This window comes from Ilyonectria robusta, assembly GCF_021365365.1.
Source record: "Ilyonectria robusta strain PMI_751 chromosome Unknown BGZ61scaffold_4, whole genome shotgun sequence".
In the NCBI taxonomy this organism is placed as follows: Eukaryota; Fungi; Ascomycota; class Sordariomycetes; order Hypocreales; family Nectriaceae; genus Ilyonectria; species Ilyonectria robusta.
The window spans coordinates 1,826,317-1,853,185 of NW_025764438.1; the positions used below are offsets into that span (position 1 = coordinate 1,826,317).

The 26,869-nt window shown below is 56.3% G+C and overlaps 9 protein-coding genes across 9 annotated transcripts; 5 read left to right on the forward strand and 4 right to left on the reverse strand.

Moving 5' to 3' along the window:
• Positions 1-57: 57 nt before the first annotated feature.
• BGZ61DRAFT_345319 (PLC-like phosphodiesterase) lies at positions 58-3,351 on the reverse strand (the record flags this gene model as incomplete). The annotated part of the gene is made up of 1 exon (XM_046239775.1): positions 58-3,351. The coding sequence occupies one exon, from the start codon at positions 3,349-3,351 to the stop codon at positions 58-60; it is 3,294 nt and encodes a 1,097-aa protein (XP_046108657.1).
• A 1,306-nt stretch (positions 3,352-4,657) lies between these two features.
• Positions 4,658-5,554, forward strand: BGZ61DRAFT_566037 (uncharacterized protein; the record flags this gene model as incomplete). Its single annotated transcript, XM_046255917.1, has 2 exons — positions 4,658-5,001; positions 5,151-5,554. Exons 1-2 carry the CDS (start codon positions 4,875-4,877, stop codon positions 5,552-5,554), a joined length of 531 nt encoding a protein of 176 aa, XP_046108658.1. The 5' UTR covers positions 4,658-4,874.
• A 1,239-nt stretch (positions 5,555-6,793) lies between these two features.
• Positions 6,794-7,498, forward strand: BGZ61DRAFT_515090 (uncharacterized protein; the record flags this gene model as incomplete). The annotated part of the gene is made up of 1 exon (XM_046252226.1): positions 6,794-7,498. The coding sequence occupies exon 1, from the start codon at positions 7,034-7,036 to the stop codon at positions 7,496-7,498; it is 465 nt and encodes a 154-aa protein (XP_046108659.1). The 5' UTR covers positions 6,794-7,033.
• Positions 7,499-7,762: 264 nt separating this feature from the next.
• Positions 7,763-8,396, forward strand: BGZ61DRAFT_445404 (uncharacterized protein). The gene has a single exon (XM_046245083.1). The coding sequence runs from the start codon at positions 7,991-7,993 to the stop codon at positions 8,384-8,386; it is 396 nt and encodes a 131-aa protein (XP_046108660.1). The 5' UTR covers positions 7,763-7,990; the 3' UTR covers positions 8,387-8,396.
• A 243-nt stretch (positions 8,397-8,639) lies between these two features.
• Positions 8,640-9,431, reverse strand: BGZ61DRAFT_515092 (uncharacterized protein). Its single transcript, XM_046252227.1, has one exon. The coding sequence runs from the start codon at positions 9,410-9,412 to the stop codon at positions 8,864-8,866; it is 549 nt and encodes a 182-aa protein (XP_046108661.1). The 5' UTR covers positions 9,413-9,431; the 3' UTR covers positions 8,640-8,863.
• Positions 9,432-12,652: 3,221 nt separating this feature from the next.
• Positions 12,653-13,597, forward strand: BGZ61DRAFT_445407 (uncharacterized protein). Its single transcript, XM_046245084.1, has one exon. The coding sequence runs from the start codon at positions 12,953-12,955 to the stop codon at positions 13,583-13,585; it is 633 nt and encodes a 210-aa protein (XP_046108662.1). The 5' UTR covers positions 12,653-12,952; the 3' UTR covers positions 13,586-13,597.
• A 5,567-nt stretch (positions 13,598-19,164) lies between these two features.
• On the forward strand, positions 19,165-21,146 carry BGZ61DRAFT_474511 (uncharacterized protein; the record flags this gene model as incomplete). The annotated part of the gene is made up of 4 exons (XM_046248583.1): positions 19,165-19,345; positions 19,438-19,746; positions 19,980-20,380; positions 20,733-21,146. 4 exons carry the CDS (start codon positions 19,165-19,167, stop codon positions 21,144-21,146), a joined length of 1,305 nt encoding a protein of 434 aa, XP_046108663.1.
• A 1,590-nt stretch (positions 21,147-22,736) lies between these two features.
• On the reverse strand, positions 22,737-25,033 carry BGZ61DRAFT_167143 (uncharacterized protein). Its single transcript, XM_046237541.1, has 2 exons — positions 24,445-25,033; positions 22,737-24,393 (listed from the first exon to the last, which is right to left on the reverse strand). The coding sequence occupies exons 1-2, from the start codon at positions 24,629-24,631 to the stop codon at positions 23,015-23,017; spliced, it is 1,566 nt and encodes a 521-aa protein (XP_046108664.1). The 5' UTR covers positions 24,632-25,033; the 3' UTR covers positions 22,737-23,014.
• Positions 25,034-26,502, reverse strand: BGZ61DRAFT_167127 (uncharacterized protein). The gene is made up of 3 exons (XM_046237540.1): positions 26,438-26,502; positions 25,379-26,388; positions 25,034-25,285 (listed from the first exon to the last, which is right to left on the reverse strand). The coding sequence occupies exon 2, from the start codon at positions 26,292-26,294 to the stop codon at positions 25,530-25,532; it is 765 nt and encodes a 254-aa protein (XP_046108665.1). The 5' UTR covers positions 26,295-26,388; positions 26,438-26,502; the 3' UTR covers positions 25,034-25,285; positions 25,379-25,529.
• Positions 26,503-26,869: the final 367 nt, after the last annotated feature.

Consider the following 26,869-nt stretch of genomic DNA (forward strand, 5'->3'; position numbering starts at 1 on the left):
AGTGTCGAGTAAAAATATGTCCGAGGAAGAAATATAGTGTACAGATCAAGCTTCCAATCATGGGTAGCTATCAAAGCTCGTCTTCTCCGTGCTGGACTTGTCGATCGTGCCTCGGGGGCTGGTGTTGATGCGGCTGAATACCTTGCCGCCCAGGCGGTTAAACTTGTTGCTGTCCTGGCTGCGGCGGGGCGCCTCGATCATCATCTTCTCAACCGAATCCACCTTGATCTTGCAGAAGAGCTTGGAGAAGAGGTACTGGTCACCAGCGTGGTTGAGGAGGGGCAGAGTGCGGTATCCTTGCTTGAGATTGGTGAGCTTGGCAGTGTAGGTAGCCACTGCTGGTCGTTCGTTGTAGCTCTCACCGTCGCTAGAGAGCTTGACCGACCATCGAACGAAGATCAGTTCAGGGTGCTTTGTCGTGACCCTGAATTTGAATTGGCGGTCAAACATGGGGTTGAAGCCGTTCTGGCGGATGACGTCGGTCTGTACCTTGAGGGGCGAGTCCAGGTCCGGGCACATGCTCGACTCAGGATCTTTCTTGTCGCGCTTGTCGTTAGCGTGGAAGATCTCCACCTCGACGTAAGGGTCCATCGACTTGTTAGCGGGGAGATTGGCTGGTCGCATAAGCTGCTGCGCCGAGATGACATCGATGCTGAATGACACCACGCTGCGCTCCTTCTTGCCCTCCGCAATGTCGGCGTTGAAAGGCAAAACTTGGATGTCTCGGAGCTCTGCGGGCTTGAGAACGTAGCCCGAGCAGTCCGAGCCGCCATCAAACATAGCGCGGTTGATTTGCATGCCTAGGTCGAAAGTCTGCCAGTTGAGAGCCGCCATCTGGACTCCGCGACGCCAGTAGTGGAGGGGTTCAAAGTTGTTGGACGTGATTCGGGTTCGGTCAGGGTACACCCTCATCATGTAGCGCATGTTGTGGATATCAAGAGCCATCTTCTCCTCCTTGACTCGAGAGTGCTTGGCGAAGCTCGACTCCATGAAGGAGAAGATGTGATTGTACTGCTTGGCTTCCGCAGTATCGAATCCAGCAAACTTGACCCCAGCGCAGTAAACGCCGAGGTCTCCAAGAACCTTAACCGTCTTGTTAGAGGCTTTCTTGGAGTTTCTCTCACCGCCACTTTCGTTGTCGCTGGTGCTGCTGCTCATCATATCCTGGACCCGACCTTCGGTGATTGTGTTGACTCGGGTCTTGCTGACCAGTCGGCGGGAGGAGTGACTGGGGCTCAGCATGGGGCTCTGGGGGAGCGACGGCGATGGGATCAGAGCGGTGCTGTCGGCCATGGGTCGAGTCAATGGCGAGTTCAAGCTGTTTCCTCGACGACGGCCTCGGAAGTCGGTGCTGGTAGGCTCTTCCTTGATCTGCGGCTTCTTGACCTTGATGAGAATGCGTCCCATAAGCTCAGATGGCGAGGGAAGCTTGTCGGGCGAGTCTTCCAAGGTCTCGAGGACCAGTCGAGGGCCGAATGCTTCCTTGATGATTTCAACCATGAGCACTTGCTGGGTCGGGTTGCAGTGAACCTCAAGTGAGATCCAGAGCGGGAATTTTGACTTGACAAAGGCGTATTTGTTGATTGTGGTCATGACCTCTCGGAAGCTGATCGAGGTGGTCAGCGTGCGGCCGTGGTTAACCTCCGGCTGACCGGAGCTCCCATCCCAACAATCGACCTCCACGCAGCGGCAGCCTCGGACCAGGGACGAGATGTAGCCCTCGACGCTAGACTGGCCCGCCACTTGTCGGCCAAGGAGGTAGGTGTTGTGGGAGCTCGAGATGATGTATTCATTCATAGGGCGGTCCAGGGTGTACTCCTTAGGTTCCGCCACAAGAGGCATATTGTGCTCTGAGGCCAGGAACCCGACCAGGGCAGCTTCCGACATGACCGGCATGCCCGGGATTTCCGCCTCGTCGGTTCGGAACTGGCTGCTGAAGTAGGCGAAGTGCTTTTCCCACATGGCCAGGTTCGAGTCGACATCCTCACCTTGGACGTCCCGCAGGAAAGCGATAAACTCAGGCAAGGTGATACCAGTCTCGGGGTTAGCTGCAATGCTGCGAATAATTCGCTGGATATCGTGTCTCTGCTTCATCCGACGGACAAAGTCTTTAAATTCGGTAAAGTTGAGCTTCTCCCGTCGTCGGGCGTCAGAGAGGAAGAAGTTGGACTCCAAGGTCCATTGTGAGCTGTAGATATGAAGGGTCTGGCAGACACGCTTCACTCCGGCAATGTTGAGCTCCTCCTGTCCAGGGCTCCGAGGCTGTGTGCCAAATTCCTTTGCCATCTCAGACTGCCAGTACTGCGCAATAGCTCGGTCGTTGAAGGTCATCAGCGAAGTCATCAAATCCTGGCGATGCTTCAACATCGCATCCAAAAAGTCGGTCCATCCCTTTAAGCTCTCCTTATCATCGGTAACAATGTGCAGAAACTTAGTTCTCGAATTCTCCGGGACCGTGTACATGATGGTGAACCAGTTCTCCATTGTTGACAAGTCAGATACTCCAAAGTCGAGGCAGTATTGTTGAACATCGGAACCAGTTCGGATCTCCTTGATTTCATCAACATGAAGGGACTTTTGGGGGCGGGCCGGGTCCCAGGAGAGTTTGTTGGATTCGGTCTCATACACAAGGTTGACCCGTCTCGTGCGATTTTTCCTGGACACCTTGAGAACTGGGTTGCCGTTCTGGAGCTGGGTTGGTAGCACGGGTCCGGCCATCGTGCTCGAGCTGCCACTGATAGAGCCGGCGGTGCTGTTGCCTGATGAGTTTTGAGTGGCGCCATCGAGGCCCAACAGAGAGATGGCATCGTCCTGCACTGTGTCCGCCTCCTCGTCGGTGTCAGTCAAGACGTTGGACTCTGTTTGAGTGGTGGCATTGCTGTCACTACGGCGGCGCAAGATGCTAGGGCCAACACTACCATCACGGCTAGCAGGGGCCGCCGAGGACTGCCGTCTCCTGCTAGCAAATCGATGAGCCCGGTTAGAGAATCGGCGCATGAGATTGCTCTTTGGGATGATCTCAGGCATTGTGCTGGGCGTGTTGATGAAACTCTGGCCCAGTGAGGTGGTGCTCGTCTTGCGAGACAAAACCGGGTCCGGTAACTGGAAGTTGGAGGGGCAGGGTTCCTCGTCCCGGCCTCGCATGGGTTCAGGCGACGGCTGGACCGACGAGCTGGTGGTCAGAACGGCGGTATCGGGTGACATGATGGGCGATCCTTGTAGTGAATTGGAGGCCACAGAGGACGCACTGATGGCGGACAGCGCGACGTTGGAGGGCTGGATGTGTGAGTGAAAGGCCGTCTGAACCTGGTTAGGGTAAGAGTTCGGCAACTGGGCCGGAAGGGAAGACATGTCTGTTTGTAATGGGGGAAGAAAGTGGTGTGGTTCGGGGTCTGAATTGAGAGGAGACATGGCGGTGCTTGTAAGGTGTTTGCACTACGTGAGTGAGCCAGGGCGCATCTGAAGGTTGCGTCGACATATATAAGAGATCAGGCAGTATGAGGAGCCATGGTGGGACAGGCTTGGGGGCAGTGATTTGCGGGGAAGAATCAGTTGCAAAGGCCGATCTCTTGTTGGAGCGTCGGTCGCAGACCTGGGGTACAGCCAACGTCAGGCGAGATGCCGCGGGAACTGAGCGAGGGCGTGGACGGACGAAGGTATCAACGTGGATGCAGGGACAAATGCAGCACGAGAGCGCCGTCAAGTGGGCCGCAGTGAGCAAGGCCCTGCCGTGGAGTGGGAGCTGCGGAGGTGCAGTCGAGGCCGATCTGATGCGCGGAGACGTGCCAGGTTCGTGGCAGCGTGGTGAGCTGGCAGAGGTGGGATATGCAGGTGGCTGCTTTTGGGCCGCCTTGGGGTGTTGGTTGGATTAGGGCAACCTCGGGTCCGTGGGGAGGCGGGTGACTGCAGGATGGCACAGCGCCGTGCAGCGCAGAGCGCGGAGACGAGGCCGAAAAAAGAGAAGTCAAGATAGAGCACCCGTCGAGGGTCACGGCTCGTAGTGAGTGAGTTGGCGTCGCCCAGCAAACGCGCAATTGGCAATTCGAGCAAGGCGGAATGGCGGGTCCTCCAGGTCCTTTTTCCAGCAAGATCCTCCTCCGATAGGTCCGTGGTCGGGTTGCACAGCTTGGGACGCTCGCGAGACGTCGTGGAAGCGGTTCCGCCGGAGCTGTTGGTGGAGATGGAGACGTAAGAGAGCCGCCACAACAGGAAGCGCGGTCGGTGAGCTCTGGCGCAGAGCCGCAGATACAGTCGCAGGCGCAGACAGGTCAGGTGTAGCCGTGACGGGACCTGGCAATGGCGGGCGTTGAAGGGTTGAAGTTGCAAGGGCGCGTTCGCTGAGTCACCCAATGCGGATAGTGAGGAACAGGGTCGAGATCGTGGGTTGCGGAAGGTTCGCAAGTTTTCCAGGAGTCGCAAATTTTCAGGTGAGTGTTCCTTCGGCAATGCTGACGGGGTTGCGGCAGGTGATAAGGCGACAATGGCGTATGTCTGTCCGTGAGTGCGTGTGTGTCTGTTGGGTGTTGAGGAGCAAAGCCGAGGGAGACAGAGAAGATTCTCGAGGTTGAGGTTGTAGGTCGGTGGTGGTGGTAGAATTTGGTGGAGCGGGAGTGGGTGGGTGGTAAGAATTGGGGGGAGTCAAGGTAGTAATAAGTAGTGGCAAGTAGTAGCAGTGGTAGCTCGGGGGCAAAGGTGGGAAATTCAGAGGATAGGTCCAGTAGGCTAACGGGCAGGAAAAAAAAAGGCAATTCCCAGGTGGGAAAGGAGGGAGGAGAGTAGGGCGCTTTAAGTGGAAGCACTGAAGCAGGACAAAAAGCCAGAGCTTGGGCGCGGGAGCGGCAGCGTCTTGTATCTGGGCTGGGGTCCGGGAAATTATGGCGGGATGGTCACAGCCAAGAAGGCCTTCTTTATTTGGAGCGCTGGACGACACGAGAGCGTGCGCGCTGGTGGTGCCTGTCCAGTCTGTGCCTGTCTTGTCGGTCTCACTTGGGAGGAGCAGCAGTACGTGGAGCTTTGGAGCGTGGAGGCAGGACCAGCACCAGCACCACAGCATCAGCGACGCAGCGCACAGAGTGGGCAGGCGACCAGGGGCGGGGGCAGCAGAGAATTGATTGATTGATTTGGCTGGGACGGACTGGGGTTACGTACAGTTGGGAGTGACGGGGGGGGAGACGATACTGGGGACTGGGGAGCGACTGGGGGGGCGTGTGAAGCTGGCGGCCAGCAGCCAGCAGCCAGCAGCAGCCAGAGGGCGAGCGTCAGTGTGAGGGAGCGTGGGAGGGGGCCCACGACAGGGAGAATGGGCCAAAAGGTCAAAAGGGTGAGGGTACACAAACCGAAGGGAGACGAGCGAGACTGGCGCGCGAGGGCCGGACGGACGAGGCGCCAGACGACGACCAGACGCCAAGGTGACGCCAGGGTGGGCGTAAGAAAGGGCCCAAGTGGCACGCTCCAAGGTGCAGATGTTCCCCGACAAACCCTGTTCGCAAGGGGAAAGGGGGTCGCCAGCGTGATGCCGGGTGTGGTCGCATCACAGGATGGGCGGGATGGGTAGCACTACGCAGCGAGAACAGGAACAGGGCGAACGAGCCAAGGCACGCACTTGACAGGGCCAGGGCTGCCCCGATGATACAGCCCAGCACGCAGCACACCGCACTGCACCAGCTCAGCGACCAAGCACCAGCACAGCGCATCCGCCGCCGCTACACAGTCACCCAAGTCGTGGTCATGGTGTTAGTCATGGGCGTGGGCGGGCGAGGGCAGAGTGCCGGATGCATCACAGCGCAAGGCATCGGTGCCGCCATACCACCCCCCGGTCGCGATAGAGCTCGCAGCGGCGCACCTTATTACACCTACATTACAAGGCAGATAGGAAACCGCTAGGAATGGCTGGCCGAGCCGGGACAAACAGCCAATGCGAGTGGCAAGGGATGCCATGGTAACATAGAGGGAATGGCGGATGATGGGCATGACTTGACTTGACATGGCCAACTAGGCATGGGTCCGGGGGCTACGCTGTTGTACGAAGGACGCCAGTCTACGAATGACGGTGTATCCATCAGTGTGTAAGAGGGAGAGAGAGAGACGGGCCAGTGTGGTGTGCGAGCGTGTGTGTGTGGCATGGATGGGACGGAACGTGGTTGAATGACGATGGGATGGGGGCTTGCACTGGTTCAAACATGATATAGCACTTGGCGTTGTTGGTTTTTTTTTTTGGTTTTTTTGGCGAGGGGAGCCCTGAAAGCCCTGGAAAGCCCTGGAGCCTCAAGGCCCTGTGGCCTTTTTTTGGTGGTGGGATTGAGGCTTGGGCGCCGGCTTGGGGGGAGAGAGGGGGCCGACCTGGCACGGGGGAGGCTTGGGGCTGGGCCTGGCGAAAAGGAAGCGGACCCGACAACCCGCGATGGATGATGGACAAGCGGGAAGTGGGATTCAGTGGGAAGATGATGGGAAAATGTATGACGGGTCCATTGTTTTGTTTTTTTCGTCCCAATTGGCAGCTTCCACCGCCTTGCCTACCCTCATCCGTCGGAGTTTTCAGTTTCCTATTCGTCTATTCGGAGTGCGGCAGTGTGACTCTGAGTGTGGGCGGACGCCAAGAGGTGGGACAGACTACCAAAAGGTCGGTCTAGTATGGCTCTGCCATCCTACCTAGCTCCCCTCTCTGGCCTGCTGGCTTCCAGGTGGCAGTTCAGTCAGCGAGCCCGAGTCCGAGCCCAATGCCTTGGAGGTGGGGAATACGCCATTCATTCATGCTTTCCATCTATCGCCGGGTGTGGGTTAGAAAGGGAGAGAAAGAAGCCATCGGACTTTTAGGCGCGTGGATGCCATACTCTAAATGACGGTGAGATATGAGGAGATTAGAACACGAGGGGAGAGACAAGAGAGTGAGAAAAGAGGCAAGCTACTTGCCCATCCTCGTCCCTCCTCGTTCCGGCTCGCCGGTCGCGCCAGTTAGCCAAGAGATGAGGCATGAGGATCTGCCTATCCCTCCAGCCCGTAATTCCAGCACGGCGCACCAAAGAGAACGATAGGCATGTGGTCCCTGAATGATCCGCAGCAGCGTAACGTTTCGGTCAATGAAGGGGAGGGCAGTGCGCCGAGTGGTGTCGCGCCGCCAGATGATGAGCATCCGACTAATAATGACGATGGGCATCGGAACAACGAACCGGAGAGTCTCGCCCCTCCGCCGCCTCGGCAGATGCTGCCATCATGCCATGCCAAACTTTTAAGCATGGACTGCACGTCTGGAGCTAATCACAATAAGATACGAGAGAGAGCGTATACTATGTTCACTGGGCTGGAGCGGGGGTCGGGTCGGCTGCCAGCAAGCGGCCGAACGCCTGGATTAGGACCAATTTTCCATCGTCCTCGTTTCGTTTCTCATGTCGTCGGTCAAGAATTTTTCATCCTCATTGGGTACGCCAAGGGCGGGCCAGGGCCCGATCACGAGGGAGGCAAAACGAGGTTCCTAGCCTCTTCGACGTCAAGTAGCTCCTAGCTTAGTTGACAGCAAACGAGGGGGGGGGGGGGGGCAAGAAGCGCGGAACCAACAGCACAACGGCGCTGTGCATTCAGTACCAAGAAGAAGCCCAAGCAGGGCCTGAGCATGGCCAAGGCTGGTCCCGGCCTCAGGTACGATGTCCAGTACGAGGTACGATGTGCGGGATGCTATCTTTGGGAGGTGATAAACGGAGTGCTAGTCGTATTCCGCGCTGGATTACACGATGCTCGTACTCGGGGGAGCCAGTTGACAGAAACCGGCGCCGTCGACCAGCAGAGCCGAGACCAAGATGGCCTGGGTATGGTAGGGAGCGAGTAGGCAGGTATGTGAGACCAGGGCAGTCCGGCCCCCGGATAGCCACAGAAAAAGAACAATTCCATGACCGGGGGGCAGACAGCCAGATGATGGCCGACGCCTCCAAGTTCCAGCGTCCACGGCCAAAAGGTACCGTACCCGTTTGCGTGTACCCGCCTCGGCCGGTACCTCGCCATGTGCCCGGCGCACCCAAGACAAGGATCTACCGACAGGGCCTGGCCGAATCTTGCCACCCCCCTTTATCGTCTGGACAAGGGGGGACGAGCAGTCCAGTGGCGGTACCTTGAGAAACACCTAGAATCAGCGGCGAAGCCAGGTACCCGGAGAAATCGATCTCCTGGCCTTGCCCCTCCCCGCCCTGACGAGAAGTCGCCCACTCGTCGCCATTCAGCGTCAGGGGCTGAGAACCTCGTGCTCCCAGCATGCCGGCGCCATCGCGAGCGGTCAGCAACAGCGCAGCGCCGGCTCCTGTCGAAGCGAGGAGCCAGAGAAGCGCACTGGAGCTCGCCGGCCGAGAATTTGAGCCCGAGCCTTGACCTCTGCTTAAGGCGACGGACGCATGGAGCTTGATATCAGTTCCGTGAAGCAAGAATGAAAATAAATAAAAAAAGACACCGAGGCTAAGAAGAAGTTCAAGGGAAATACGGATAGATGGTCATGTGCACCACACCCTGTCACCGATCCTGCCTTGCCGAGTGGGCCACCGTGGGCCATGGAGCAATGGGAACTTGTCCAGCCCTCTGCCCTGAATACCATGTCTGCCTTGGATGGTCCCGAGTCGGCCTGGCGTTAGATGTTGAAGGAATCATCCAAGGCCTGTAGCCGCCCCTCTAAGTTGTGTTTCACAATCCGAGTCGCCCCCAAGAATCCCCCGGGGGCACGTCTCATATCCCCATCTCCACGGCCGGCGTCAAGGTTCGCAGCGGCCGAGGCCTCTCTATTTCAATCATCGTGCTCTTCCGCCGCGTCGGTGTTGAAGGACTTCAAACGGGGCGCCACCACATCGCGCTCAGTTTGTTAGCGTGCCTCGTCCCCTCTAGTGACTTCTCAGCTGCCACGCCCGCAACGGGTCTGGACAGGGAATCCAGGCATGGACCAGTGGGCGGCTTGTTTGAGACGGTCCTTAGCTCCGACTACCTCACGACTCGACCCAGGAACGCAATCCCAAAATTCACCCAGAACGCCAGAGAGTCGCACCGGCCATCCTTCAGCCTGCAGCCTCCAACTACAAGACGCACGTTGCTCGTTGGCGTGCCCGGGTGATGTCCGTGTATCCACTACAGCGGAACCGAACACAGAGCTCTCGATCCCTGGGGCAGACGCTCCTCTCCAGAAACGAAGTAACCCTTGCCCAGCCCTTGGCCGCACCAGCGCTGTCAACTTGGGGCAAGCGAGCTGTTCCTTGCTGGCGGCTGACGAGACGTGCCTTGTTGGTGACTGGTTCCCCGCCGTCTCATTTCGACGCCGTCGACAATACGACAAACGGCGGGGTGCACCAGCTGCTTGGTCGAGAGGGGCAGGGCTGGGGCGGATAGGGCAGTGCGCTCGCTGCACCGTTGTAAATTTAGGACCACAGCCATTCGCACACACATCCATTGCTATTTGCACACGTCGGGGGCATTCTCAGAATCCAAGACTTGCTTTGCAATGTCTCTTGGGAAATGCAATATCAAAAGTGCCAATTAGAAAAACATTGCTGTTTCTATTACTAATTTGCATAATAGCGTCCAACTTACTTTTATTTTTATTTTTACTCCGTTTCGAGCGTCTCGTCCCCGCTTGATGCGGAAGCCATGTGCACATCAAACCCAGGTGGGCTCAGTGCGAATAGTTAGCCCAGGGTACATTGTTTAACGTGATGCGCAAACACAATCCCATGTATCATGGCGTGCAAATTTGATACGTATGCGTGCGAAGACCAATGGTCAAATTTAGACGCGATTCGCATCGTCATCCTCGTTTACAGCTTTACCCCAGGCGAGCATGTTCCGTCAGCGAAACACAGGAGCACCGGGCAACGGAGCATCAAAATCCACTCCAAGTGACGTGGCAGCCCTCGTTCCGTATATCTCGACCGTTACAGATCTAGCGGACGTTGCAATGCCTCCCGACGGGCATAGCATAGCCTGACACGGCCACCGATAGATGATAGGTTGGAGGATTTTGCTTGAGCACCCTCACGCTCCGACCGGCTCCAGCGTGTGCTTCCCCGTGCCCTCCTCGACCGACTAGGCTGAGTGACACACAAAGGGGCGGTAATGATGACCAAAATGCCTAGGCGCGAGGGGCCCAGACGGCGATGTGCCCAGACGGCAAGGTACCGCCGTCCGGGAAAAAAGGGATGTGGGATGTGGGGAAAAGGCCAATCGCATCCAAGGCCCAGAGGGTTGGATTGGCGAAGCGTCATGGGAGGAAGGGAAAAAAACTTTGTCGCAAAATGTCCCCGAGACCTTTAGCCCCTCCCAATGCCCCAGGTCTCAGGTTCCAGATACCCATCCGCCAACTGCACTGCGATGTGCTCTGTCTGATGCGCCGGGGACGGCCTGATTCCAGGGCAGAGACAATGGGTTGGGCCCTTGTGGCTGGAACATCTTGAAACAAACGCCTGGGACAGCCAGCAGCGGAATGAGATCATCAGGTCGTCGATCCTCTGGCGCCGACTCCCGTCATTTCCTTGTACGTGGGCTCCAGCCAAACAAAAAGGGAGACAGGGCGGCCAAGGTGGAAAGCTACGAGGAGCAGCAAGGGGGGTGTGGGCATTAAAAACATGCCTGGGGACTGGAGAGCTGCAGCCAGGATGCCACTGTGGGTCCCCGTTTGGGTATCTCGGCCGTACAGTACAACTGAAATCCCGTCACCATTCGTGAGTTGTCACTCGTCAGTCGTCAGTCTGACCCCCGCCTCTGTCACGAACCTTACTACGTAGTAGGTGCAGCACGTCTCTGCAGCCTTGTCAGTGCCCCGCCATCAGCAAAGTCCCGCGATTGTGCTTATCCGACTCTATCGCTGCAACCTGCTTGCCATCCACGTCAAGTGAGCTGATGAGACACTGCCCTTCGGAAAATCCGGGGGGTCATGGCCAGCATCCGCGGAAGTCGATGCAGTTTCCTATCAGAGCAAACACCGCCCGAAGGCCCAAAGGCCGGGATGGAGACCCAGGAGTGCCCTCTGGGCCGTCGGGTGAACCCTGCGTTGACACCCTCCAACCTTGCGATGGCGTACATGGTAGGGACTCTGCATGGCGAGCCAGCCTCTCGCACATCACGGCGGCCCTAAGATGGACAGGACCGCCTCGGTCCTGGGCAGCCCTTGGCGCTACGTTTCGAAGTGGTCTACTCCAATTGCGGAGTCTCGCGGGTCAGCATTCAACGGATTCCCGATATACACCGACATTTGGACAATCACCATCATGATCATGTGGTGTCGCTGGGCCAGTCCCGTTGCGGAGCCGCTTGGCGAGCGCACGTTGCGCCGGGGACAAAGAAGATAACTGGACACAACCGAGTCTCCGCGGACAGCAAGAGGCAGCCATGGCGACATCATCACATCACATGCGGTGTTTGCCATGCGATGACCAGCTCCAATGAGACAGCTCGAATCGGGTCACTCCAGTGGTCCGGAGGCCGTCTAGGAGAAAGACGGCACGGGGGCTCGGCGCCCAGTGAAAAGCAAACACAGAAGCAATGTCGCTGTCGAAATGCACCGACGAGCTGGGCCAGGCATAGCCGCTAGGAGAGCTGTGATTTGCTGGATCATGGACGCGCAGGGAAGTGTGCGACGTGGGGGAATGACGTTCCCGTCCCGCAATCTGCCCAATCGGCTGAGATATTAAGTGGTGCCGATACCCGGTCCCTAGGGTGATCTCAAAGGCCCCCGCTGTGAGACATGGGTCCGGGGCCGTCTCACTGGTGTCTATGGCTTTTGAGTGAGCAAACTGACGTTGGTTGTTCCATGAGGTCAACGACAGCGCGGTTGCTTATCTGGGACTCGATCATATCGATGACTTACGACGTAGATGGGACGGACAGTGTCCACCACGTCCTTATGCCCGTCCACCCACGTCTTCAACGCCATCGCCCACGCTTTGAGCCCCCCAAAACTGGTCCAAATCTGGGCAAATCTGGGGTACGCTTTCTGTGAACTAATTAGCACATCTCCCGGTGCACGCCCAGAGCAGAGCGCGGCCCGATTTTGCCTTGGTCGCAAGAAGAGGACCGCGGAGAACAAGGTGGCCGCTGGGAAAGTGTGAGCGCATCCCTAGCCAAGCGTAGGTGACGCGATTGGTCCCGCACCACGCAACCGGGTGACGTAGGGGTTCTCAGGAGCTCAGGGCGGGACGCGCGGAGGTAGAAAAGGTACCCGAGAACGATGCAGCGTCGCGATGCCAAAGCAGGTGTAGAGTGTCACGCGGCGAACTCGACAAGCTAGAATGGGACAGTGGTCGAAAATCCCTGGGATTCGCCCTGCGTAACTGGCTGGATGCCAGTCGTCGGCATCGTCCTGCACATCAAACACACACGCACCGCACTGCACTGCAGCGCAGCGCATGGCATCGCGTCGCATTCACATCGCCTTCGTCCACCCACAATTCTTGGATTGAATTTCCGACATTGACTCGCGCCGGCGGTACGCTGCGCTCGGCATTCCTGTTTGTTCTACGGAGTAACCCAGGCGCGTCCCAAAACTCATATCCCTTCATTCCCCGAGCTGAGCTCCAATTAGGGGCCGCGTCGGCAATTACCCAAAGTGTTGGTTCAAGGGTAAGCAGCCAAGCGCCGACTCCCCCCCCCCTCTCGCCGTCCAAATAGTAGTGGCATACGGAGTTTCCGTACGCGGGTTCGCGAAACCGAGCCCCAGACAGACAGGACAGCCCCCGATAGCCAAGTTTTGCCCTACGTAGTACGTATCTTATCTGGGGGTCCGTCATCGTGCGCTGACTACTGTACAATCGGCCTCTGTTATCGCGGTCCCATCGTGGCTCTTCCTTTTGCCCTCATGGGGGGCCACGCTGCGCTCCGCAGTGCCCACTCTCCAAACCGCATACTACGGACACACAAAGACAGGCGAAATGCTTCCATCTCCTTCCCCCTGAGGACTAGTTGAGATGCATGTCCGCCAAGCGTTTCCGGAGCCAAGATGGAACTTGCCTGTCCGTTCTATTGTGCCTCATTCGGGGCTGGCGTGGTTCGGGTTGTCAGTGGTAGAAAAAGAGCCATGTATGACGCTGAAAATGCCGGTCATCCCGTACCAAGACTTACACCCAGCACGCCCTCAATTTCGATTATACGATGGGCCGCCGTGACCACGTGCCTCTTTAAAGCGACGCACCCAAAGATCAACCCCTTTGTGGAACGACAACCAACCACACCCAGCCAGGCAGCTGCATGCCCGCGGGCTTTGCGGTCGAATCCTGGAGAGTCATCGGGTTGCTCCCTCTCGTGGCGCTCAATTGCGACTCGGGCGGCTTGCCTCGACCAGGACGCAACGTGTCGCCGTCCAATCTCGGCATGCAGCCTATCGCGTCATTGCGGTCGGGCAGCTGATGTGATGCAGCCATGCAATGCCATGCCAGCAAGAAGTGGCACAGCAGCAGAACCGCGAGATTGGCCCGTCTCGAGTCGGCCTCACTTGATGGAGCGACTAGGCAAGCGAATGTTCGGGACTCTCGAAGCCGGTCCAAGCCGGTACGAGCCAAAGCCATTGAGGATCCGAACGCGGGGCGGGCCCTTTTGGCGCACAGGAATTGCCCTCATTTATTTGTCAATATGATAAACTTTTTCGGCACATTGTATTGCAACTTGGATTGGTTTCGGCAGAGGTGAATCCACTCGCTTCCCGGCGAGTCCCAACTTGAGCCTCATAGGTAAAGAGTCGAGCTTGAGGTACCACAAACCCAGAAGCTCAGGAGAGCTCGCATCGAAATAGCTCAAGCTCTGGGTCACGCGCCTCCGAGTTGGGTGGCATTACACGATGCGGCGGCTCCCCTCATTTGGTATCCTCGATCGATGAGAGGATGACCAGTTCCTCGTCCCTTAATTGCTCAGAGAGGGCATGCTGCACGAGCCATGCTCCCATGTGCGCCCCCGCACAAAACTAGAGGATGGCCGCTGGAAGGTGATTAGGCGGTTTCCCAGCTGGTCCCTATCGGGCAATCCACGCTGCCCGCATCCCAGACGAATGGCGCATTTCGATGTGAGATAGGCATTGGCATCCCGCGTTGAACGCATCGCTGCCATGGCCCGTCCAGATCCGGAACTCCGAACCAGACAAGTGGTGCGGATGGAGTGCGGGAGCGCCCGTCTCTTGCGCGCCTGCCGCTGCATCCCCCTCATCATCATGACCAGCGATGCAATGCGGTTGACGCTGCTGCAGTTTCACCCCATGCGTCCTAGATGCAGAGTCTAGATGCAGCATCTTAGGCCGGGCCCTTACGAGGGACCCATCGCCCAATGCCTGGTAGGCCGCTTCGTGATGGCCTCCGGTCCTGTGCAGGTCCTAGTCCTGAGCTGTCTGCCGCCCAGACGGTAGGCCTCTGGCGGCAGGCACGGCAGTAATTAGCTCGAGTGGTATTGAGAGGCCAAGCAAGCTCGCCTTCTGCAATGAATGGCGATGGGCGCTCCGCATCCTACGCATGGACAAGTGATTAGGGTTGGTGAGATGGCCTCGAGCCAGAAACCGCCACTCAGCTGCCATCCCAGCTCTAGCCCAGCACCTGTACGACGGAATCCGGGGTCAATGGTGAAATAACGGGCCTAGCAATAGCTTTCCCGTCCCTTCTGCAACCCTGTGGCTCACACTTGGGCGTTGGGCGCCATGTAAGTCGGACGAGGCCATAGCATGATGCGACGCCAGTGACCTCTTGGGCTTGATTATCGCACGGAGCCTCAGCGGCAATCTCAGACGACGTCGAGTCAGTCAACGTAGTCGAGAAGCTCTTGCAGCCGCATCCATGATCCATCCGCGTGCTGCATCTGCTCTTTCGGATCTGCCGGTAAGCTCAGGGACAGCTCATCTTTCCACGACCCGGTTCCGACGTGCCAGAGTGTGTGGTGTACCCCAGCGGCGCGGCGCGAGCCCGAGTTTCCAACATGACCTGTCCCAGTCGGCCGGATAACTTAGCCGCATGATTTGCCAAGCCATATGCCCAACCGAAAAAAGATGATGCTCCTGAAGTTGGTTTCCAGGGTGAGGGCCGTTACGCACTCCTTCCACTACCGACCCAAGCCTGTGGAAGGGAGGCAATCTATTCACTACGCGCTACGTCGCCCAAAAGCGCCCAGGATCCGCGACAGGCTTCTACCCGCGCACCTGGCACTCCCTGCTAGCCATGGAACAGACTTCAACGAGGGTTCGGCGCCATCACCCCCCATGCTCCGCGGAAGGACCAGGTCTCGACAGCCGCAACGCACTGTCGTTGTGTCTACGGGACCGGATACCAGCCCACCAAGCCGTGGAATTGCAAAGGGTCTGGTCTGAGACGGCCGAACTTCAAAACGACACGCCCTTTTTTGGTAGCGGGCGCTTGGGCCTGCTGCACATCATTGATTGATGCGTTGTTGAGCAAGGGGTGCTCCTTGTTCGCGTGGGGAAATGAGGCAGAGACGGTCGGGATCCCAGCCATGGAATAATTCTAGGTGGAAACGGGGGGTAGGGCCTCAATATCTTGGTGGTCGAAGGATGAATTGCTCAATTTCTCGGGACAGATCCGCGGGATAGTCATGGCGGATGGGCTAGGTGCGCCGCTCTCAATTAGCGTCCGCCATGTCCCCCCAACATAGGAGAGGATAGATGAGATGCCAAGGCATGCCTCTTCCCTTGGCTCGTCCCCTTTCTGATGAGAAGATGAGAAGGCGGCCTCGGACGGTTGGGAATTGCCTACAGCGCGTCATCAAGGGGTCACGGCAGAACAAGGCAATCGGTTGAGGTCGCACAGGGCGATATGCGATGTGGTGCCATGTCGGTACGAATGCGAGACCATGACGCTCACCCAGCACACCGCTCCAGCTCGGCGGTCGACGAGATGACGAGGCTCACACCTTGGCTACTTGGCCTCGTCTACTTGACGCAATCTTTGACCGACGTGCAGCTGGTTGGGGAGAGAGAATTGCGACACAAGGCAACGACAAGCCCGCGACAGGCCACGACATGGTATCAGGTGGCAGCGGCCGTGTAAGCTGCGACGGGCAACGCCAATCCTGGTCCGCCGCCGTGGACGTCAAACAACGAACCAAGACCCATCCACCAGGACTGGGGTCGCATTTGACGGGCAGACTGGCCGGCATTACGTGAGGGAGCCGCGGTTCTGGTCATCTCGCCAACGTGTGTTCAGGTTCATGTTTCACCCTGTGGTCCGCTGTCCGCTGTCCGCTGTCCGCTGTCCGCCTTGTTGGGCAAATCGGCCCTTGGGATACGAATTGGCCATCTGCCGGCGAGATGCTGGTTGCTGGGCTGTTGGGTTGGGGGGTGTGTGGTTGGCACTTCTGGGGGAGGGCCCATCCATGTTGGCTTCAGACTCAGCCTTCTAGAATCCTTCCCCAAGAATCCGGGACCGAACCCCTGAAGGCACATCGCCAGCCAGCCTATAGGTGCCGGTCGCTGTCAGGCAGTCGTTGGCTGAGTGCATGACTTGTTGCCAGTGTTTGTCGATCATTCTCCGCAATTGACGGGGATGGACGCCTCTTTTCCTGGAGGGCCAGCGGCGCAAGTCTAATAATACTGCAAAACGGTGTCGCAGGCCCACCACCAAGGGGGTCCCTAGATGGGAGGTGCCGCTGTTCGTTGTTCATTGCCGGGGGGGCGTCTTTACTCTGAGGCGCCCGGTGACTAGTTTACAGCCTCGTTCGCGAAGCATGCCCCCCGCATGCCATGCTGCAGCCAGCCATCTCACCGCCAGAGTGAGCCATCATGGCGGGTGTCACCGCCCGGCCGCCGGCTGATGAGTGAGGCTGGGCGGTGTTACTGTCAGATTCATCATGGTGGAGATTGTGCGTGGTCCAGTCCCAGTCCAGCGTCATTGTGAGCTGGAGAGATACACCCGTCCAGTACATCTCGGACCTGTGTCAGATACAATATTGCGCATCAGGCATTGCCACGACAAAGATACCAGAGCCGGTTCCAGACACGGACATCTATTTCGAACCACGGTGCTACTCCAGCCTGTCGCAGTGAACGAGGCTTGACTCAAAACCCCATGTCCGATGTCTAAGCAAACGGACTACATACGTTGAAGGGCTTCTGGAACAATCCAGGCAGAGAGCGATGAGCTAGAACGATGGTACTGAGATTGGCTCATTTCCCAGGCATAACATGAGCGCGCCCCGGGCCTTCCGTCGGATCACGCCCCGTTGACCATTTTAGTCGGTTGTGCAGTAGCGGTGCCGGGTGTTCAGCCCTGTGTCTCTCACCACGGCCTCACCGCGGTCTAGGCGGTGGGATATCGACTTATCACGAACCGACGAGTTGACTCACAGCTAGGTCAGCTGGGCTACAGGCAGCCATGGGATGTAGGCTGACACCTGCAAGTTGACGGATTGGCATTATGCAATTTGCCTACTGCCTTCCGCCTACTGCACCTCTGCCTGCATCTCGACCGCCCCGAGGTTGTCGAGCAGGCGGTCGAGCTGCATACGGCGATGGAGGGGGCATCAGAACATCAGGACACGCCCCAAACGGACCAGTTGGACGAGGCCGTTGATGACGGAGGCGACGCCATCCTGGGCCAGGTCTGGCTCGGGCCGGCCCCCACGTGTGGTCTTGCAGGCTGACTGGTCATTTCTGCATCCGTTGACAGCAGCCGACACACCTCCTCCAGTGCAGCAGTGCAGCATTGCAGCATTGCAGCATTGCAGGACGGTTCAATCCCGTGGTGGGTGTCTGCGGCCAGGACGGGCGGACAGTGCAGTAGGTACAGACGCCATCGGAGAGACATGAACGCGTACATAGAAGAGACCAGTGAAGGGGAGGGGTGGCTTCATGGCAGACCAGGCAGAGCACACACGCAGAGAGCACACGCAGCAGCGCCGGTCGACAGATTAAGAAACGCCAATGCCATGCCTATGGTACCGCCCTAGGGTAGAGGAGGGGGCGTCTCCCAGTCTCACGGGTCTCTGCAGTCAGTCTGCAGCCTAAGGCCTTGCATACATACAGGTCTTTGGTCTGAGGTTGCGGGTTCTGAATCGCTGTTGGCTGTTGACCGGTGTCTCCAAGGCACCCGCATCAGGGCGGAACCGAGCTGTTGAAACCAAGAGGCAACCGGTGAGCATCGTCCGGTTGCACAAAGCCTACGGTGACGACAATGCTTGAGTCCAGGCGAAGGGGGGGCTTGAAGCTGCGTGGCTGTTTGCTGTTGTCTCTTGTGTGTTGGTGGAACCTGAGCTGTCACCTGAGGTTAGGCGCTCGATTCGACAGTTTGGGGCAAGACACAACCGAGTTAGGGACCGCGTTAGGGGGGTCGGCCTCTGAAGCCAACTAGAATTCATCCCTGTGCTGATGGATGCCTCCACTGTCACCCGGCACTCGACACCGGGGAACCACAACTGTTCCAAAGCCGGTAGCATGCGGGCCAGCGGCAAAGTGCCGAGAGGAGCAAAAAGAGCACAAGTTGGGTGGTTGGTCAGCTGAGGGTTCTTGCAAGACACCACCACCACCACCACCAACACCACCACCACTATACCCTACAGGACCATTATGCGGGTGACAACTCACCCACAGGCGCAGGCGCAGGCGCAGGCACAGCAGGCTCGGTAACAGGTCGCCAGGCCATAGACGACATGAATCCGGAAGAATGGTCAGTTTAGGGTCAGCGGTGCCGTCTCGTGACAGGACACCTCGTCCGGTCGTCTACCACCGAGTGTCGCGGAGTTGAGACTCTTGGTGGCAGTTTACAAGCAACGGGATTAATAGCCGCATGTATATCGCGCGTAGCAGTACCTGATTACTCCATTACTTTGGTTCACTGCCACCTCCAGCACCACCTCCAGCACCACCTTCAGCACCACCTCCACCGGGCTGTGCGCTGTTCCCTTCTAAACCTCCAACGTCCAGCCCCCTACGCAATTGCGTGCCACGTCAACCGTCGTCAAGACTGTTTCTGTCATGCCCGGTGGGTTGCTGCATTGATCACCCGGGCGTCCAAGAATGCAAACGACATCTGACCGAATGGCTGTCCGTCACGCCGTCCGCCGTCCTCCGTCCGCCGTCATCCCCCGTCTCCTGTGTCTGTTTCACGGCAGCTAGGCTGGCACACGGCGCCGGCGAAGAAACGTTGTCGCCGGAAGCGGGCAAGCTACAGGCGTCGTTGCGGAATAACAAGGCGGAGCAACACCAGAAACAACCGGGAAAACAACACCATGGCGCCAGGACCACGCATTGAATCAATCTCTCACGCCAAAGTGGGCATCAGGCCATTGCTCGCATATCACTCCAGTCACGTTTTTACCCACCACAGCAACGACGAGGCCAGTCAGAGCGCGCAATTGCACCAACAGCACCAGGGCAACAACAGGGAAGAGCCTTCAAAGGAGCAATCCTGTGAGCTTGGGCGCGAAACCCGCGGACTCGGTTCCGGGAGCTCGGTCCAGTGGTGCGGGGGTGGACCATGGAAATGGATGACAGCTGTCTAGGTTTATTCTGGTCGAGGCGAAGGAGTGTGGCGATGCTAGGTTTTGGACCTCTCATGGTGGGATGGAGGAATGGCCGCCAAGTGGGTAAAGTCAATGGCGATGGAGAATGGAGGATGAAGGATGAGAAGCAAATGGAGACCAGCCACGGAGCAAGACGGGGATATCCCAGACTCGCTCGGGGACGACGGGAACGGACGACGACTTGGGCGTGCGGAACCTCATCGGAGTCTATCCCCGGGTGGAGCATCCCCGGAGCTTTTGAGCATTCACCACAGGGCGGGATCGGGCAAAGCTCAGGCGCCGGTCTAAGTAAGACGGGCTTCCACTGTCCACCGAGTGCCAACTCGCCTTGACTCGCTCAGATTCGCTGGAGGGGGGATCCACGTCTCCGACCAGGTTCTGCGGGAGATGGAAGGGGTGGCGTGGGTTTGACTTGACGGCCCAGGATGTCATGGCCTAGAGCTAGAGACAGACTCCCAAACCCACGCTCGGAGCCACTGGCAGTCAGTCCTAGTCTGGGCTCCAATGTGGGCAATGAGCAGACAGAGACAGCATGGGCGATTTGGGACGTGCCACTATCACCCCGGGACGTGGGAGGCCATCCGCGAGCCTCCAATCCCAACCCGGGGCCGACTTAGAGTTGCTCCGTCTTCCTCTATTTGACGGACCGACGCCAGTCCAAAAGACGCCAAGAAGCGTAATCAATGTGAAAAAGGCCCTTTTGCTCGACGCACCCAGGACGAAAATCCTCCGAGCGGGTTGCCTGGCCGCGCCTTCGAGTTACGGTTTAAACATGCCCGGCGCCATCCTGCGCTGGTCTGGGAAAGCCCTCGCCGACATGCCAGCTGTGTTCAATCGACCTGGGATGTGCTGTACTGTGGATCAGGGGAGGGAGAGCGAAGGAAGGGCAAAAGGGAGTCAGAGGCAGACTGGCCCGGATGAGGTCGGCCGGGATGTCGGCTCACAAGCACATTGTGGATCGAGGCACACGGCTCCAGCAACACACGCGAGGCCGTCCCTCTAATTGGCGCTGACGACTGTTCCCAGGGGCGAACTTGGGGCAAACTGGAGATTCCGTGGCGTCGTCACTCCCGCCGGGTTCTCTTTGCGAGAGCGAGGCATCGACCTCCTTGTCGCGGAGAACTCGGCCATGGGGACACACAGACTTGGCCATGTGACTCGCTATTTGGTGTTCAGGTTTTCATTGTATTAACGTTGTCGCGTCGGCAGTGTTGCGGCTGTGTCTGTGCCAATCCCCTTGCTCCAATGCCTTTGCCTCTGCCAGACTATGCAAGCATATGCCATTGCCGATGCCGATTGACTTCCGTCGTACATGGAGCGATATCGTTGGAGGATCTTTTGGCCGTTACGTCTACTCCGTACACACGCCCGAGGAGCCCGCAAGTCTCTCAGTCAATGCTCGCTCCGTTGCTGGTCGGTTGCCATCCTTGCAACGGAGTACTATTTTCGTGTCCTTGTCTGCCGCCGCTCGACCGCCAACGAAACGCCCTCGTCCGGGAGCAAGCGTACACGTCCTTCCCAACAGTCTCAGAGAAAGCAGCATTGTTCCCCGTCGGACACGCGAGGCCTGGTATGAGACGGCGTTGTCCACGGTGCGCAATCTATCCTGCAGCGTCCCGTGGGAGCCGGTGTCCGGGATCACGGCCAACAGGAATAGCAGCTGGGGGATGTTGGGCGGCCTCTCATGATGAGCGCATCGTGCAGGTGCTGTGTTTCGTCGCTGCGCGCGTGAGTAAAATCATCGACAGAGTTTCCCCTTCGATGGAGCTTGTCTTCCGCTGAGAGGCCAAGCCGTGTCCCCTCTTGTTGGACGCCATGTCTAGAGTCTCGTCCTACCAGGACTCAAGGACAACGATTGACATAGCCTTCGGGTCAGCAAGCTAGGCGTCCATACGTCCCCTCACCCTCTCACCCTCTCACCCTCTCACCGAGGACGTCATACCTCGGCCGATTGCGTGCTCCCACAAGGTGAGCTGCTGATGCTGCTGTGCACTATTGGATTGAAGAGGGACTCGACGAAAGCCTTCGGATTCGGTATTCCGCTCGTGAGCCACGCAAGCCTCTTTTTCTCGTTTGTATATCCGGCGTGTCTGATATAATTTTGAGTTGCACGACGACCTCGGTTGTTTCGCTGTTTCTCGGCGAGAGTGTTTCTAAGTCTGTACATACTGGCTAGTGCTAGTTGCCTCGTGGGAGTACATGCGGGCTCCCGAGAGGAACTTCCAGATACGGATGAAAATTCTGGCCGGGTCTTTTGGCCCGTGGAACGTCGTAGTGCGACAGATTCGTCTGGGTATGCGGCGAGCGTGCTTGGTAGATGTGTGTTATTGTTGTTCTATGATTGAGGATGATGGTTCAGGGGTAAAAGGTCTCTGCCCAGGCCACATCACTAAACAAAGCGGCTGCTTTCTAGAATCCCAGTATGTACTGGTACAATACCAATGGTGTTTTACTCGTTGTTTTCCCTTTCACCTTGGTGATTGTGTGGTTACTCCGCTTCGATACTATCCGGCTTATCCATGAGTGAATGGATGATTCAATCTCAATTCACACATAACAAGACACCGGTTTCCAGCGTATGTGAGCGTTTCGTCAATTTAATGAATACCTGCATAGTCACAATATCATTATGTACGAGTTTCAGTGTACCTTGGCCTCGAAAGAAGTGAATGTCACTGGTGAATGCATCCAGAGGTAACATGACGCTTGGTATAGGGTAGCCGCGATCGAAAGAAACAGCTGAGTCTAATGGCATATTATTCGCATGGAGGCATTGCCTTTCTCTCTTGATCTTTGATCATTCTGAAACTAGGATAAACCAAGGAGTGAAGAAGACATAATAGTCAGAATGCTCTCATAAATATGGTGAGATGCAACAAGAGCTCTATTGTTCACATTTGAGTTTCCATGTCCTGGTATCACACATTACTCGTGTTACTCATACTTGACGGTGAATGGTGATGCTCATAGTGAACCATCGTGGATTAGTTTTGTCATTTGATCTCCAGCAATGCTTAAACGTAGATGTTGCTCCTGCTCTTTGAGGTTGACCATGAACGGTCACCCTTGATGTCTTGGAAACAGTAGATATTTGTCACGTACTACGGAGTCTGAGTACCCATCCGTTCACCACGGAAGTTCAAATGATACTCGCTTCTATGACGGAAGATATCCAAGATAATTATCTGAAGTCAACAAAGTTGAAAGAAAAACAAAGAGAAAGCATTAAAAACAATGCAAGTATGGCTGGATCGGGGTCCGTCCCAGTCAGAGGCTGTGCCTCAAGTGCTCGATAGGCGTACCATGAGAAGGGGCGCCTACTTGGCGATCATAATTTGCTGAGATGCGGCGTAAGAGTAGTTTTGCGGCTGAGGTAGGAAATGAAGCGGTTGCGCGCACGGTATACGGCTGCCTCCTCATTCTAGAAGGAGATTTGAGTCTTCTCAGGAGGTGATCGCATTTGACTATGAAGTGTGTCTAGACATGCGGCCTATCACAACCGATCACCGGCTTCTAGTTAAGACCTGGGTAGCCCAATGTGTCTGCACCTTGTCTGCTATTTGAATACGCATTCCACCGCATCTTGACGACATTGGGAACAAATGTGCGCCCCGCCCTGACTATGCTCACAAGGTACGTCTGGCTCAATGCAATGGTAGCACCTACCTCTGCACCTTTTCTCATGCGTCGCGATCTTCTTTTGCGGTATAAGCGAAAGGCAATGAGGACATGGCACCTCGGTTGCCGAGGGCGCACCCGCGGTCTCAATGCCTGTGCACTGAATCTCTTTGTCGATACAGCTACTGCACGCGGAACTGGTGCCGATCCATACACAAGGAATGTTGGAGTCCTTGCATTGATCACATTTGCCTCGACACTGAGCGACATGCTGGGAGAGCGTCAAAGCTGATCCATACGCATTGTCGCAGCGGCTGCAAATGTACTTGTTCTCAGCAAGATGCTCATGGCTAAAGCTTCCACATTCAAGTTTACGTTTCGAGCATCGCTCACATCTTTTACCTGGCCGGAAAAGACACGGGGCATTCCCTTTCATGCACTCGCTGCATTTGCCTTTGCACTGCGGCAGATGGTTCTTCAGGTTCCAAGGCCACATGAATTGTCCGCATCTCTCGCATGGCACCTTGACCGCAGTCTTAGCCGGGAGTGTTGGAGTGTGACTGAAGTCAGAACACTCCAGGCCGTTTTTGATACAGCGCTCGCATCTCTTTACCCTGTTGCCATTCTTCAAATAGGGAACATCCGCATCTTGGCAATGTTTGCATCTTCCTTTGCACTTTTTGATATGCTCAGGCCCACGCTTCGGTAAAGGCCCACCACATCGCTCGCAAGGAGCATCGGCGTGACTGAATTCAGTACAATCCAACCCGTTTCGTAAGCAACACTGGCAACTATCCGCTTTCGCGCTTTTGGTGCATGCTAAGTTGTTATCTCGGCACGACTTGCACCTTCCTTTGCAGGTCTTCTCATGCTTGCGTGCGGTCTCATCATGAGGAAACAGCCGGCCGCATCGCTCGCAACTTGACTTTTCTCGGAGGTTTGGCTGTTGCTTCGCAGGCTGCGCCTCTTCAGAAGAGTCTCCATCTGCAGTTGATTGCTTTTCGGTACGAGAGGCCTTGTTTTGAGACGGTCTTGCAGGTATTGGTGAGTTCGTAGCGCTGGGAAAGCCTCCAGCCTCGGGAAAGCTCTGGGTTTCAGAAGGCACGTTAGCTTCAGGAAAGGTCTGTTTTTGAGGAGGCTTGTGGAGTTCATGAACACCCTCTTCCTCCACGGGATTTTCTTTAACAAGGCCGTCCTCTCCAGAGCCCTTCCTAGCTCCAGAGACAGATCTCTTGATGTCCTTGGAGGTGGGCAACGTTTCGTTCAAAGACACTTCTTCGACTTCAGAAAAGGATCGCTTGGTGCCTCTGTGAATAAGTGTGGTTTTATCAGGTGGATCCAGACGACTTCGTTCGTCGGGAGACTTATCATGTTCCATGTCTGGGAAGTAGCTCTCGATGCCCGTCCTCTCCTCTTTGGCTGCTACCGAATGAGGCCTATGAGAAAGTGCTGTTGAGGTCCTTGTGGGGTCTGTCGGAGTAGAACGGCTTGTAACCTGAGGTGCAACAACAAATGGGCTCAAATACTTCGGGCGACCTTGTCTGTCAACCAGCATGAATATTGACGTAGCATCCACCCCCTCCGCTGATGTGGGTTTACCCTTTTTTTGAAATGGCTCATGTTGAATGGTTTTTTTGGCTTGGTCCTTCAAAGATCAAGTTTGGGGTTTGTGAGAGTAACTCTGAGAGACACTGCTTGACGTCGTCATCCAGGCTTGTCAGTGAGTTCCCGGCTCTTGTTTGCTCATCCACGGACGGCACTCCAGATTCAACGGGATGCTCAAGTCCTGGACCTTCATCAGACCAAATCATTTCCGAGCTCCAGGCGGGCAACTGTGCCCAGTCTTGCCATTCGAGTAGAGGGATGCCGACGAATAGTCTTCCAAGAACCTCGAAACTCTCTGCAATAGACGCCACGTTCTTCCGAAACCTTTTGCTGGTCCAGACACTCTTGTCAACCTGTACCCGCGGACATTGGGAAACGTCTCGTTGGAGCTGTCTGAGAATCCTGGTGATCGGGAGATACTCCGCAGACATCACCGGGACAGTCAACATGACTTGGGTTATGTCATTTGTACGCACTTCCATAACAAGGTCGTTCTTCGTCAATAGCCTATGAACCTCAGCTCTGCAGATACGTATAATTCGCTCGTTTACGATTGGGTGATGCTTGATTGGTCTGCTTGGGGCAAAAGACTTCGGCAACCCCTCTGCGCTTCGTTAGTTATTGTTCAGCCCGCCGCCACGTCCCGTGCAGGAGCAGTGCGTATGGAGAGGTATGACACGTTTGAAGAAGCACTTACCGCTCAGCTGATTCCAGTTCTGTCGTAACAGAATTTCCTCGTTGAAGAGGGCGCTTCGCTTTTGATTGAAGAGCCAAATGCAATTGATCGGGAAAAAGGCTGTGCGCAAATGCGGGGGAGCGATACTTTCAGCAATGTTTGAGACTTCCTTCTAATTCAGGCCGAATTCTCTCAATTGTATTCGCCCGTCCTCGTCTGTGCCCTCAATAAGACCTGCCGCCTCGGCGTGACGCTTGATGGCCACCCAAAGGATCGACAGATTGAGTGACTTCGAGGTGTCCAAACGCCAGGGGTGAATGTCATGTTCTTCACACAAAGATCTCCACATAGTTGTCAGGAGGTCCCTGTAACGCCGAGTGTTGGGAATGTTTCCATCCAATAACACTTGATCAACCAGAGATCGAGGCATACTGGCCTTTCTATCAGATAGAAGATGCTGTTGGAGGTAACTTCTTAGAGCCGCTGAGTTCAGGTAGTTTGATTCTGCTATACCAAGAACTTCAATGGATCCGATACAGATACTTTGTGTAAGTGGCACAACCACATTACCGCTGCGCCATGGGGAGTGAGGAAAGTCATCGGGCCTCAGGAAGGCCCTTAGGTGCTGGCTTCGAAAGGCTAATCGAGTTTTTGCGTGGGGGGACCACTGACCAGCCAGATGAAAGGTGTTATAATTCTCGATTAGATATGTCATGAGACGCATCTTGACCACTTCTCTGCTAGAGACCGTCTGGTTCAGCGAAAGCCTCGTCATGGGAAAGAAGAACGACCTCGCCCCTGGTGCCGACATTTTTGAATGTATGAAGAGAGGGCCCTTGTCGCCACGTCCCCGTCGTCGATTGATCTCATCATGTCCCAGAGCAAGGATTCTTCGATGTCCCTTCATGCGTGAGATTTCGCCTTGTTCGGCGCACATGCTAGTGGCACTGCCGCTGTAAACAAAAGTGTCTCCATTTTCGCAGTGTGCCAGACCGGTGTAGGTTGTGAAAAAGTCCCCGATAGCATCGCAACTGGCCAGGTCAGTGTGAGGATAACTGTCGAACATCTCTGCTGACCAACTTTGCTGTCCCAGAAGGTATTGGAGGGCAATGGGCTGCACGCCAGGACAGGTCATGATGTGTACTAGTCTTCGCCTACGTTCTGCCGACGCATTCGTCACAATCAAAAGGTACCATTCTCTTGGTATAGTTGTTTGGAAGCGATCGCCAACAGCGAGCATGAAATGGGCTATGCGAGTAATCAAGCGATAGAGGCGATCTCGATATCTCTCCAAAGCCTCAGAGATGGCTAGATACTTGTTCAAGATGTTCGCTAACACCCATGTCGATTCGAATCGGCGTATCATGCCAGTCACTACAGCGTTGACCAGTTTACCGTCTTCCTCGTACGGGGGATGGTTGAGTGAGGGGAGTAAGACCCCTCTCAGTGATTTTTCACAAGAGAGGCCGTCTTTTTCGATTTGCGCAAGCCATGATTTTACGTCTTGAAGCA